This window comes from Alosa alosa, chromosome 12 (assembly GCF_017589495.1).
Source record: "Alosa alosa isolate M-15738 ecotype Scorff River chromosome 12, AALO_Geno_1.1, whole genome shotgun sequence".
Taxonomy (NCBI): Eukaryota; Metazoa; Chordata; class Actinopteri; order Clupeiformes; family Clupeidae; genus Alosa; species Alosa alosa.
In genome coordinates, this window is record NC_063200.1 from 25,782,914 (window position 1) to 25,797,709 (window position 14,796).

The window sequence follows — 14,796 nt, forward strand, 5'->3', positions numbered from 1 at the left end:
ACCACATGAGAGACTATATTTCTATAAATTACAACTGTACTGTCAACATAAATAAGAATAAGAATAATCTTCTATGGCTCAGTATGGGGTGGTTACTGGTACAAACTATGGCTGTATAACCATAATGGTGTGGGATCTCTATGAACTTTAGACCTTTGAGACTAATATGGCAGTAAAATAGCTACCTTTTTCGGCAACTACTCTCACTTGTGCCTTTGTCTAACTAATTCTCTGCATGCCGGCAGTCACACAGTCTGAAGGACACCTCCTGTCCCTGCCTTTTCTACATGTGTCTGTCTATGTGTTTAAAGGGAGTAACAAAATAAAACAGATTATTTGCAGGTGTCACAACAAGGCTCAGCCTTGCCAATATATGATAGGGCGTATTTGATATGTATTTGGTATCCTTGTGTATTGCTTAAACAGGAAGAAACATGATTCTTTGAGTCACTCGCTTCATGGAAGATCAAGGAACATATTCACATATGCTGACAGTCATATGCATCCCCTGTGTCCTTTCAGATATAAGAAAGATAAAAATACAATGGATAAAGTTGCACTTTTCAAACAGGAAAGAGTGAATGTTAGTCCTGAAAGCCACCACCTAAAATAACTCTTCATAACATCAATTATCATGCATCCAGCTCTTTCCAAATATATCTAAGCTTTCAACATAATTCCTTTTTTTGAATTCATCTGCTATCACTGACAGTAAACAATCTTTTAAGATCCACTATCAGTGAAGCTTTTTTCCCCCCTCCCCAGCGTAATGGATTTGAAACACTCTTGTCTAAAACATCCTTTAATGTTTCACTCCTCTCTCTGGTGCGGCTATTCTTTAAAAGTCCCGCTCTATTATCCTCTTAACTCGCCCATTCTCTCCGGCAGGACTCCTCTGAATCGGGCTATCACGCATTGATTCAACTTCATTGGCAATTTATTGGTTAGAGGGACTGAACAAGCTCGAGTGGCCAACTTCAAACAGTGCCGAACCAGAGGTCTTTCCGTTGAAAATGACCGGTAATGGAGGATGATCGCGTTCCGACTCTACTTTGTTGGTGTGAAATAATTCAGAGATATGCTATCCTGCTCTCCGCAGCTGAATGCTTTGTGAATTTGATATGGCTTAAAATGTTAAGGTATCTCTTGACCCGTGTACTCAGCTGCAATCTTGAGATGGTTAAAAGTCTGAAGAAACACTACATTTTGTTCTCTGAAATTCAAGTATGACTCAAGCCTCAGACAGATACTGTATAAGAAGATTTTCTCAAGGTTGCACTTTGAAGTAAACATTGCAAATTTGAATATATTCAGTCTGTTTTCTGAAAACAAACTAAAGTGACTTGGACACCGTACAAAGCAGCTTTGGAATACAGAATGCATAACTCCCACTAAAATACTTTGAAACAGGATTGTTCAGTCTCGATAGAGTTTGTTGTTCCATGCTAACAATCTCTTGAGTGTAAGCACAAAAACCATTTAAAGGGTTCACTTTCTATTTCACAGTTCTGCAAATGCTGTATGCTTTGGGGGGTAATTGACATTTGAAAAAGGAAGGGTGTTTGAGGGAGACTGTTTTTTTTTTGACCACTCATTAATGTGTGCACTGGGCAGTGCCTTTCTGATATGTTAGTGATGATGGGAGAAAAATTGTGCATAGATGTGGTCAAATAAGTTAAGCCAAATCATTACTTGTGGCTGAAGTGTTTTCGTTTACTGCAGTGACCCATGAAATACACTACACTGCAAAATAATAAAGTGGCCTCTAAAAGCAAAGCTTCCCTTTTTTGCTGTTATGAAATAAATTTGACGTATGTAATATATGTCAAATATACACATATTAGACACACCAAAGGATAATAAAATGGCAAAGCATCAGCAGCAACCAGTCAGGAAGAAAATGTGTCATCATCAATCCCTTTTTTCCTTTTTCTTGGGTGAGGGAGGGGCCTTAGAGATCCCGATTCCAACCTTGTCTGTCTTCCATAAGACCACAGATTACCTGTAGTGTAGTTTAAATAATGAGAAATGTGAACTGTCGCATACGGAAATTGGAAAGAAAATAGCTTTTGGTGACAAGACAGAGGATAGCTTTTGTTCTTCCTAATCAGGAAGAGAGCAGAGCATGTTTTTTTATTTTTTTATATTTTTCCATATTTGTATTCTTAGTCACCTTCTTTCACCTGAAGCCTCAGCCAACCACGGTGGGATGCTTCTATCTTCTGATATTGTGATAACCCTGATCCCTATAAGTATCAGTCTGCATGCTCACATTGCGACACAAATTGCAATCTGTTTAGCGGCGATAGCCTCCCAAGGGGAGGGGCACGAGGGGAAACAGGGGTGTGTTTCTTCTCAGTTTTAAATATTAATTTGCAGCTCGCACCTCAGTGTTTAAAAGTATAGTCATCCATAATTCATGACTGTCACTGGGATGACTGATCCACAGTCTGTCACTCACAGTGTGAACTGCCCCTGGGCAGATGTTTACTTTATCAATAGAGGCAACATTATCGCTTATTGGCAGTCAGCTATTGCTGCCTATTCCTCTCTTCTGTTGTTGGACTTCTGATAGATATCCATGTACAACAAAGACACTTATGTCCTCAAGGTTCAACTGATTCCAAAACATCGCTATCTTAAGAGGTCCATCCCGCAATGGAAATGAAATCTTCTTTCACTCATCTTAATGTGAGTGACAAATAAACACCCACAGCAGAGGACAGAGCCTAGCCCTCACAAGGCCCACACTGGTTGCTACACACCTCTGTGCTTTTATTTTGAAGCCCAGACATGATTAAACAGGTGCCAATTATCTTACCTGAAATGATGGAGGCCAGCCTGAATTCATCTGAGGGGTGCAGTGGCTCATAAGGGGATGTCTCGTAAAACTCCTCATCTGCAAATGAAAAAGCATGGCATCAGCAATGTACAGTAGGATTTCTTTTTGTCATTCAGAACACGGTATCTTACTGAAGAAATATGTTTTCTGTACTCCCATTTTGTACTCCCAAGATAATGTTTATGTTGTGTTATGAAAGGCAGCTGCCTTGGCAACTTGATATAATCTCAGTCGCACATCGGTTCCCTTCTGAGCTCTCATTTTGCATTCTGTACTGCATTGCTGCAGGGACTTTTAGTTCAGCATCCCTAACAGTTTTCTGCCCTCTACACAAAAGGGCACACACACAGACACACAGCTTTAGAACGGGTTGTCCGACAGTCACCGCTGGTATAGCCAACGCAGTAAATCCCCTCCTCGTAAATTGGAAGACATTGACAAGACACCGCTTTGACAGATACGACCCTTAATGCCAAGAAAAATCTGGCCATCCATTCGAAAACACTGTCAGTGCCGTGCACCGTGCTAATTGTGACTGTAAGCACACCAGCGCTTTCACTGGCCAGACTTGGGGAGTTTCATCAAGTTATGTAAACATGTCCTGCGGGGGTGATAATCACTGACAAATTAGTCATAAAGCCAGTGAGTGTGAATGAGGATGTGCCGGGTGGCTGTGTGCTGATCCGGTCGTGGTAGGGGGGGGATCCGGGGACATTCCTCTGCCACAGATGAGGCTGTGCACTTCTTCTACTACTGCCGCCGCAGCTCCCCTATGTCGCGTCTGCCATTATTATTAAGGCTCCCCACATTCTCCGGCTCCCTGCCCTGCTGGGCTCACCACCTTTCGGTCTCCTCAGCAGCTCTGTGAGCAGCCTAAACCAGCCTCCAGCTGCGGCCTCTTTTTCATGGGATGATCCCAGATCAGCGGTTTATCGTTGTGTGTCACCGCCGCTTGGTGCTATCAATTCCACAGCGTGGCCGCCTTTATGCTTATGATTTCCTCCCCTCACCGTTCCTCAATGAGTTAAGCGGGTGTTGGCATAATCCCCCTACGCCGTACACCGTCTCTGTCTCTACTCTGCTCAGAGGAAAATTTCTCAACATCCCCTGAGAGACTTTTCTGTGCCCCCACCACCAAAAAAAAGAAGCTGATCCATCAGAGATAGGCGAATCTGTCCCCATTACAAGCAGATGATGTGGGGAGATGGAAACACAGTGCTTTACATAAATTAGATTCATGACTTTAACTCATATTTCCCAACTGAGAGGTGAACGCAGTCATCCTTTGATAATATCTGTCATACAGCAATGGGGGCATGTGCTGAGAACATGTGGGTGGAGATGATTTAAAGGCCACCAGCCCTTATAAGGACGTAAAGGGAGATGTACTCATAAAGCTATGTCTTCTGCTGATATTCTAAATATCGCTGGCAAATATGATACACCTTGCCACATTTTTCAAAATACACATTAATATTTTAGCCTGTGACCTTGGGCTTTTGAATTAAATTTGGACCTAAAGTTTAGCTGAAAGCTTCATTCCTTTTCGAAACAAGATCAGTTTGTCTTGTGCATCCCTTCTGACAATCCTCGTCTTGTGGACAGAAAGTCTGTAATGGACCCTCCGGAACAGGGATGCTCTTTGTGTCTCCTCGTTTGTCTGCGGTTTGCATCTCGATGTGACGGAGAGACAGATGGAGACGGGCGCGAGGAAGAAAAGGGCCTGTTTTGAATTTGAGGCATGGCTTCGTGCACAACCGCGACAGTCAACCCTCCCTCAGCAGTCCCAGCGGCTCAGCTAAGTGTGCTACTGCATTCCAGCGCAGTCTTTGTGTGCCTTTTTAATTACCTCTGACAATATTGTTGGAATGATTTCTAATTAACCTCTCAATGAGTTTGTACTCCCTCCTTCCTACCCTGCCTCTCTCTATCTCTCTCTCTCACACACACACACTTATATATATATATATATATATATATATTTGCTAGTGATTGCTCATCTTTCACAAAGCACAGAGCCTGTGGGTACACAGCTTTTAGATCAAGAGTCTTCTATGGCCAACCGATTCCAAGCATTGTTTGTGTATATTTTTCTTTGCTGAATCCATGGCTGGACCAAAACTTGGAAACCGTTTTAGTCAGAAGCTTTGGCTGGCAAGAAAACTTCTCTCATTATCCTTTCTCTCCTTCACACATTTCCATTTATCTGTTTATGTAGACTTTCTCCCTTCCAAAATGATGATCTGCTGTATTATTTAGCCTTGCTATTACTACAAAGCAAAAGTACAAATCAGCAGCAGTAATGGCAACATCATTGTCTATGCTACCATTTATGAGCATGGAGCAAAAAGCAAAGGATTTAACTCCAAGCACAAAATAAGAAATACGAATGAATAAATTAAATGAATAAATAGACACAAATGTTATGAACTAGTCACATTCCAAAATAGTCCTCCATTATACCATACCCATTATTGAAATTAATTGAATAAAGATACAATAATTGAATAAATTGAATTGAATAGAAAAAGCAAACTTCAGTAACATGTTGTACAAAATGCACATTTGTTACTTAAATGCCGTTATTACCTTTCTTTGACTTAATGCATAGTTTTAACATATCAGGTGGGTGAAATACTGTGTTGGTGAATATGTCTACTTTACTTTACTTTTTGTGCAAGCAACCATGCCAACGGATACCCTGTCTCTGCTGAATCACTGACACTAAGCAGGTGTGGGCCTGGTTAGTACTTTGATGGGAGACCTCCTTGGAAAACTAAGTTGCAGCTGGAAGTGGTGTTGGTGGCTGGCTAGTAAGTGGCAGTGACACTGTACTGCAGGAGATGCCCTCCTTTGGATGAGATGTTGAACAGGGGGTTCCACGGTGTCCTGGCTAAATTCCCAACCTGTTCCCCTAATCATAACCCAGTGTATTTGGCTCACTCTCCAGATCAAGCTGGTGTGTGGTGAGCGTTCTGGTGCATAATGGCTGCCGTGCATCACATTAGTGGTGGTTAGTGAGGTTCCCCCTTCACTGTGAAGCACTTTGAGTGTCTAGAAAAGCGTAATATAAATGCAACTTGTTATAGTTCTCTCCCTTACCCATCCCCCACACAAATTTAAAGTAAGAAGCTTTTGTATTGCTCTATGACTGGTCAGCCGTATAATCCATGGTGCTTTTATCACCATTAAAAAGCTGGATGGACCACCCAAGCAAAGGTAGAATGTGTCCGTGTACCATTTTCTCTCTCCTCCCACGTACCCGATAGAAGGCGGCCATCAGCAATCAAAGCAATGGGTGGCCCAGTGGAACACATACATTTACGAATTTGCTTATGAAATTGCTTTTCACCAAGAAAATCAATTATGCAACAATGTAGACACGAGGTGAAAAAAATACTCTGTCTAAGTCATGTTAATTCCTTTGAAAATGGAAAAAATATTTATCTTGATTAAGCAGAGAAATGAGTCTGGTTTTCATTTTGTGGCACACAGCATTAATTTCACAGAAGCAAGGGTCACAAAAACTTTAATGGTGAAGAACATGTGAAGAATCAGTGTAGTGAAAATTTTACTAGAGGATTGTCAAAATGACTGACTACGGTAGGAACGTGGCTAATTACAGTGCAATTCAAGTTGAGAGCTTCTCAAATGTTTTCAGACACACTACACTGTCTGGAGATGACTTATCTGTATTTTTTCTTTTTGAGATAAACATAAGGGCTTTAACTCTCCATGTGCTGCATTTTTTTTCCAAATAAAAAAAGGATGCAATTAGTAAGCATAGAACAATTGTCTGATGCATTGCCTCTGTAGAACCAAATTAATCTGCTGTAGGGCTCAGGCATGATATATTGAGCTTGAAATACCAAATGAGTTAGCAGCAGAGGGAATTGTATTTGTCAGGTGCACAATAGTTAATGAATTCCGCCCTTTCCTATCCCCATACCTTAAAAGGCTCTTTAATTAATGCTTAGAAGAAGGGAGAAGCACAGTCACTTTTGATTAGAATTATTTTTTTTTAAAATGCATGATTTCACTTCTCTACTGTTAAAACTGGAAAATGGTAGGGCACTTATAAAGGCTTTAACTTGGAATTTTGAATGTTGTGTGAGAGCTGTTCTAAAACGTCTGCAAAGTCACTGATTTTGTTAAAATTAACACATAATAATGCATCATGCCAACTAAGATGGTATTTAATGACATTATTTCATACTAGACACTGAAAAATGTGAGAAATAACAGGCATTTGACATTAGTTCTTCAGTAGAACATTAGTTCTCTATCCTATTGAGATTATTTATCCACAGATAGCAGATAAGTATTGGGAGAGGAAGCTTTCTTCCTGGCCGTGGTTCTATTGTTGTGAGGCTTTCTCCCTGGCTGTGGTTGTTTCTCTTTCAGGCAAATTAACAAGGCCTACTGTATGTGGAAACATAAGCCAAACACGCCTGAGAAGAGCTTCTAGGCTCAGCCTATGAAAGCTCTAAATGGTATATTGCAAGCAATGCATACTGTAAGCTAGTGTGCTAGTCAAGTTAACCCGGACAGGGAAGGATTACTAGGAAGGAAATCTAGCATCCAGTTATTCCGTATTTAACCAGCTAAGGGCATTACAGTTGTTACTGTCAATCATGCTCAAAATGCTGGAGGTGATCATGGCAAACAGTTAGCATGCTTGTATGTGCTGTTTTGCTGTCTTGTGCTGTTATGTTGCCAATCATGATAGGCAGCCCCTCAGTTCACATGGTCTATTCTACAATGCCCCCCATGCACAATGGATTTACATTTGTATTCCTCGCTGACAAATGACCCCTCCACTCTCCACCAAAGAATAACATGTACAAGCATGTAAGGCAGGAACCAGGAGCCTGCTCCTGTACCCTCAGGAATGGTCATGGCTCCTATGGCATCTTCTGAGGAGGTGATGCAAACTGTTCGCACTTCCACTGCTACCCGGCATTGATCCACTGCCCCGACAGGTTCTGCAGGATCAGGGATGGCCTGCTTTTACTGCCTTTGTACTGGTAGTTCAGATGAAGCTTTATGAACAGCAGACAAACGCCAGAGCTCTCCTCTTACAGTACCTGGGTCACAAATCTCCTGGGAAATAGAGATCACGCGCAAAGGGAAATCGGCCTGGCCTCCTCCCTCTCCCACGGTGATGACTGCAAGTGAGTCTATTGCATCATCTCGGGAGAACAGCTGTTGCTAAGCAGCCGCAAAATCCCCAAACTTAGCCTAAGTGTGGTCCAGTGGCCGGCCAAAAGTGGCCGCCTGGAGTCTGAAGCTCCAGTGGCCTCCATCCTACCCTGAGGGTATGCAGAGGCACAGGTTGCCAGTCAAGGTCCATCAAGCCTAAGGAGCTACCCAGTGGAGTTGATCAAGCATGACCCTGGAAACATATCTCAACATCCCCAGCCTCAGTGCAACAATCACAGCAGACAGTCGAGTCAGAGCAATGCATGTTCCTCGACAAAGGCACCATCATGGAGAAAGTCAAACATAATATCTTTCATGCCACTCTCCAGTCCTCATTAAAGTTAGAGGCCTTTAGCACAGCATTGGACCTCAAAGCGCCAAGCTGTATCTCTGACTTTTGCAGCAGAATGCTTTCTATTCCAACAGTATGGATCGCAATAACCAAAGCTGACTGGGTTGTGAATGTTGATCTTAATGACACTCAGCAGGATCTTACAATTCTTCCAGCCCTGTGCACATTCATACAATGCACGCACACTGTTGGGCTTCTTTGGCAACAAACCATCTGGGCAATTGGTTGTTGTGTACCCAGATGTGCAACCATCATGTGTCTGTGCGGGCAGTTCCTGGCTGTATCCTTGAATGGCCACCGTGGCCCCGACCACAGTGAAAAAGGAATCCTTATGGGCCTATCTCTCTCTTTTACTTCATAGTGGAGCCCCAGTGGGGCTGAAGGATTTGTCTAAATTGGCCCCACGCAGTGTGGGTCTCATAGACTCTGCCAGTCCTGAAGGGGGATCCTTGAAAGAGACAAGGCTCCCTATTTCAGCCCTTCCTCCTGTATTGAAGACAGCCCTCCTTTGGGCAGTCACCACAGCTAAGAAGAAGAGCTGAGGGTATACAGGGTGCAGGGTGTAGTCGTCCATCTATCTACCTAGCGATACCCCTGTGCTTAGTCTGCACAGTCTGTTCACTGTGTGTCTTACAGAGGCTCCCCATTCATATGAAATATGTAATAAGGGTGGACTGATACATCTTGATATGATATAGAGAATGTACAGTATGATTACGTTATAACCTTTGTTCTCTGAGTTAAGAGGCTATCTCTCCACCCATGGGTAACTGGGAAACTAGTGATCAATATGAAGCAGTTGTCCCACGCCAGCACAGGTGCTTTATGCTGCGCGAATGAGGGCATGACCAGTATACACGGTGTATCCATGTCACACGACCAAGTGGGTCAATTTCTCCGTAATGTTGAAACGTAACTGAAATTACTGACATTTTATTTTCTCATTTGCAGTAATTTTTAATTGGCAGGGCAATTTTAAGAGCATGTTTATATATTTTTGTCTGCTGTTGCTGCGCTTATTTTATTTCATAGATAGATGAAGATATATTTACTAAGAGAAGATGACAGACAGATGAGATAGATAGATGACATATTTACTAAGAGAACAAACTGGATTTTTTTGGTGAATGTTTTTTGAATGTTTTGTCATGTCCAACCTGTTCACATTATGTGTCATACTGACCTTGCTAAACCAGTGTTTCCCACAGAATTGAATTATATTTGTGGTGGTAGGTTTGCAGAATTAACTTGAATGCAACAGTTTTTAGCAAATTAGCGCAGCGTGGTTATGATGCTAACCAGATTTAATCACAGTTTAGTACAGTACAACCTGGAAAATCATTGTGTGGTGGTCAATGTTGATATTGTGGTGGGGCCACTGGCTCTCTCTCTGCCTGGTAACAAATTAAAGTCTGATGACCTCCACCTGTTCCTGCTCTGCTCTGCCTCAATCGTTTTACCTACCAGCTGCACTGCAACCACTCATCACTGTATATAAAGCCTTGCTTTTCAGTTTTGATCGTCTGCAAACCCGCACCAGTTACCTGCCTGTCTTGGAAAACGACTCTGACTCTTTGCCTGTGAACCCAGACCCGCTCGACTACTTCTTTGATCTCCAGCCCCGTAATCTTGACCTGCCTTCCGTCTCTCTTTCTACTTAATACAGCCTAGCCCTTGACTGTACTGCTGCTTCGTTTCAATTGCTGTTGTGTGTGTGTTTCCCCCAGGACTTCCCCGGATCATCCAGCTCCTGCCATTGCTTCGGCTATTGGGGAACACACACAGTGACTCTGGAACTCCCGAACCCCTGAAACCCCTGTAACCCCAACCCTACATCATACCTAACCTGGAAACCTCATTGTGTTATATTTTACATTTGAGATCCTACATACCAACGCAAACTAGTTTAGACTGCTGTAGCTCATTATATGACATGCTTTACAGAATAAATGAGATATTTTGTTCTGTTGCCCATTAGATCAGGTTTAAAGAAAAAAAAGGAGACCATGGTCCTGAGTTAATCACAAATTAGATTCTTATAATGGGGATGCCATAGCGACATCATTAGAGCACAAACACAGAGGGGTTAGATAGAGACAATGGCAGTACATAATTAAATGACAGATTTTTTTAGCCCTTGCAAGAGGATGAAAAACAGCATTGAGACAGAGGTGTTTGCTGTTACAACATGAAGTAGAGAGACAATGAGAAAAACTATTCAAATTACACCATTACACAACAGTTTGGTTTAGTCAGCTAGACATCATGACAGAACAGCAAATATGTTTTTCTGTTAATTAGGGTACTGTGACAGTGTGGTGATTTCAACTGTATAACATCCAGTTCTTCACAGCATTTGCACTGGTTCAGGAAGTACAGCAACAGCATTTAGGCTACATACCATACTCTAATAACTTAGCCTCATTGACACCAGTCCGCAGGTTGAGAGTGGGTCTAGAGAGGCTTCACTGACTTATGACTTCCAGGGCCATAACCAGCAGTGAAACTTAAATTGTTGCATTAAACTCTTTCCAAATCATTTGAGTAGTGCAGCAATCAAATATTTCTTGTAAACAAAGGTTTTAAATGCAGTTGTTTACTCAATTCCAAAAAAATACACATCCATATCCACATCATTAATGGCTGAGCAAAAATGACCAAATTGAGAAAAAGATAAAGAAAAGCAAAGCAAAACAAGTACTTGTACTTTGATGTGCACTCTTGTTCCAAAGGATTCCAATTTATAGTATTTTTACAGTTGCTAATTAGAGCATTTCTAACCCTATACCAGACTGATTTCGATTGTTTAAAAATCCAAAGCTTTGGCCATTTCCACCATTACTTTCTTATCAATATCCTTCCATTAAGAAGCAAACAACTGTGTAGAAAAAAAGGAAAGTAAATAGGTTTGTTTTGGATTGAACTATCCCTTCAACACGCCAAATTAGATGTTCCTCTGCTCATGCAGTGTTCTAGCCATGAGACATCACAATAAGAGCATCGACCAATAATAGGCTTGTTGTGCAAAACATAATGGAAAACACAGAGCAGCTGTGCCCAGAGCCTTGCAAGTTGCCTCTGCACATCTTCCAGCAGTGCAAAAAGTAAAATGTAATCTCCTAATTAACATAGACAGCTCAGAAATAAAGATTTACAAAGCCATGGACATGGCTGTGGGGGCTGCAGTGCTTGTTAATAATTGCAAAATTGGCCTCAGTGTCCATTGAAGGAGATACAGCACACTGTATAATGCAAAACTAATTTCTCCAAACAAGACAACTAGGCTTCTCTAGGTAAAATGCCCTGGTTTCGCTTGTGTTCACACTCACAAAAGAACACATTTTTCAGCCAAGGTAAATGTTGCAATCCACCTGCAATGTTCATATACAGAGTTAACAAACAAAAAACTGCCGTGCTTTTTAAAACTGCCGATCCTTGTACACATAATGACCATATTTAGGTAATTTTCAATGAATGAAGAGAAAATCAGTGTCATTCTGATGATACAAACATTAATTTTATACATCACATTTTGTGTACAGCTCCACAGAACACTGATGGGACACTGACTGTGTTTAGGTATGCTTTTATAATTAGATGTGGCAGGGTTAGTGCTTAAGGAGAAGCCCTGGGCTTTCCCCAGCTCTAATGATGTAAGAGGATGTAGAGGCCTGAGCTGCAGATACTTAAACTAAATGATTTAAGAACTGAGCAATAGATTAACATCCATTTTCACTTATAATAGTAAGACAGATGAGAACAATGTGCCTGTTCTGTGATTTGAAATATAAAGGCAATACATACTGTCACTGGAGTTAGGAAAGGAACATGACATTTAGAGGCTTAACATGTAATATTGTCATTCATATGCATGTAAACCATAGAGCGAGATAATTGCTGCAACCTCTGTGTACACCTGTTACAGGCAGATCTACCACACATATCAGCGAAGATGCCGTACGTCTTTAGGGGAAAGCAGCGTTGGAATTATTACTGGAAATAAAATGTTTTGCAAGTGTTTCCATCCATTATGACTCCATTAACACAAGCCATCAGAAAGCTAATGAGGTCCATAGTTGTCTGTCGTGCAGTTACCACAGAGCACTCTCCAAAGTCAACACAATCAAAATCCTCCTCAGTTAATGGGTGCTTTTGTTTGTCTTTGTGTTAGGGAGGAAACATGTGCACAAACACATGAGCACACTATTCTTTGCGGATCAGAGAGGTCATTTGCCTTTTACTTTTCTAGTGCAATTTAGTGCCAAAGATACATTTATGTTCAGAGAGGATAACTAGGGGGCTGTTGCCATTTCTCCCCTCTTCCATTTTACCCTCTCCAGCTCGCCTCAAAAGGTGCCCAGTACCCCCCTGAGTCTGTGTACACATGCAATAGCCGACAGGGGACTCTGGTAGTAGAGCTTCTTTCCACTGAATGTGGATTCAAAAAAACAAATACTCAGACACGGCTATCTAGGTGCACTATACGGAGACAGACTCTATGTGCTATTATTTCAGTCCTGCTTTGTCTACATTCTTCTTCGACTATGGTTGTCTATGTGTTAAGGATCAGATGAGGTGTAGTCTACACTGACAAGGCATTGAGGCAGTAAGATGCGGAACGGAGGGGAGGGGAGGGGAGGAGAATCGGGGGAGGCTATGTGGGGGAGGGGGCATTGTGCCGTTTCAGCACCATGGAGAGGGACAGCTCTTGCCTGGAGCTTCTCTCTTGCCACAGCGTGGCTAGCCCCTGAACCACACTCACTCCAGCCACTGGCTGACTCCACTGACTCCGTGACTAGTCATTTTTCAGTCCCTACACCCCCCACCCCGGGTGGTCCTGAGAACTGCTCTTTTGGTATACTGTGTGCACCAAATCTTTCATGTTGTTTGGCTTTTGTCACCCTCCTATTTTTGTGAGATGGAAGGCACTCAATGGCCATTAGTTGCTCTTCAGTTGAACAGTGTAGCCTTGCAACTGTGTGTTTTTTGCTGGTTTGATTGATTTCTAATATTGGCTGTGTTGTTGCTTTGAAGCACTTAAGTGCATCCCACAGTTATAGTAATTTGGATGTTTTGGGGGGCATTGTTGACACAACAAATGTTTATTTGCAGAATGGAGAAACAGAAAAAGCAAAAAAAAACTTCATTAGATGGTCTGATGGCTTGGCTCAAAGTAGACCACAAACATGACTCCAACCAAGAGCTGCAGCAGAGGAAAAATCTGAAGTGCTTTGAACCACACATATTAGAAACCATTGCAGTTCATTAACATGTATTTGTTTGAAGTATGCATCGCTATCTCACTAATATGATCGGAAATATTTTCATAAAAGTGTCACCAGTTTGTCATTGTTTTAATGAACAGAGTTTTCAATGTTGCTTCTCATAATAAGTTGTATAATGCCCTTGCGTGTTATGCCGTGAACTGTCTGCATTGCTTGCTCTTTTAGTACACAGCTTATCATCAAGGGGTACCCAGCTTATCATCAAAATGTACTTTTCATCTTAACAGGCCTCAGGCAGACCTAAGAAGTCAAGAGGCCTCATTGAAATGCCAGGCCTGACAAACTCTCCCTTTTTCTGTCTCCTGCTCTCTCTTTCTGTGAATGCTTGCATCAAAAGGCCTTTTTGTTAGATTTCCCAGTCAAAAGCTAAAGCGGATGGGGAAGAAATTCAGCCTGCCTTGCAGTGCCTAAATCCTGTAATGGTTCTCTGTCCTACTCTCCCTGAAGGCAAAGCACTAGCAGTTATGCTGTCCCAGAAGTGTAAGCCCTCCATGATGAACTGCCTCCATGAAGCAGATGCAATACGCACTCACACTCAGGCCTCTGACACACTGCAATCTCGTGCAGAGCAAACAAGTTGCCCCCCAAACACACACGCACCACACACCACACACACACACCTTCGCTAAAGGGCCAGAGTCCAGCCGAGAAGGCAACTGATCTCAATTTGTTAGACTGCTTCCATTTTGCAACCCCTCAAGACTGAGCCATGAAAGGCAACAGTAGGGAGTTTTACCACACCACTGCACAATAATGCCCCTTATCTGGGGCAGAATGTTCTTCAAACCGTTTGCCTTAATATGGGTTAAACCCTTAACCCCCTTCCCCCTCATATAAAAAGATTTCTTAGCTCACATCTGCACGGCTGTGAAGAGCCCTCCATCTGTTGTTTTTACCCCTATTTATGCTGCATATGATCCCATCAACCTTCAAGCACTGACCACAGCACAAACAGAAGATGCTCCTTCAACATGGACAAGCATTAACCACAGCACAAACAGAAGATGCTCCTTCAACATGGACAAGCATTAACCACAGCACAAACAGAAGATGCTCCTCCAACATGGACAATCACGTCCACCCCTTAATTCTTAACTCACATCTACATGGCTGCT

The 14,796-nt window shown here is 42.2% G+C and overlaps 1 protein-coding gene across 1 annotated transcript in view; it reads right to left on the bottom strand.

Moving 5' to 3' along the window:
- The window catches only part of gfra2b (GDNF family receptor alpha 2b), a 41,021-nt gene that overhangs the window by 23,977 nt on the left and 2,248 nt on the right, over window positions 1-14,796 (bottom strand). Inside the window, exon 3 of the mRNA XM_048259617.1 lies at window positions 2,822-2,899. Coding sequence (XP_048115574.1) covers window positions 2,822-2,899 — 78 coding nt within the window. The remainder of the gene's footprint in view (window positions 1-2,821; window positions 2,900-14,796) is intronic.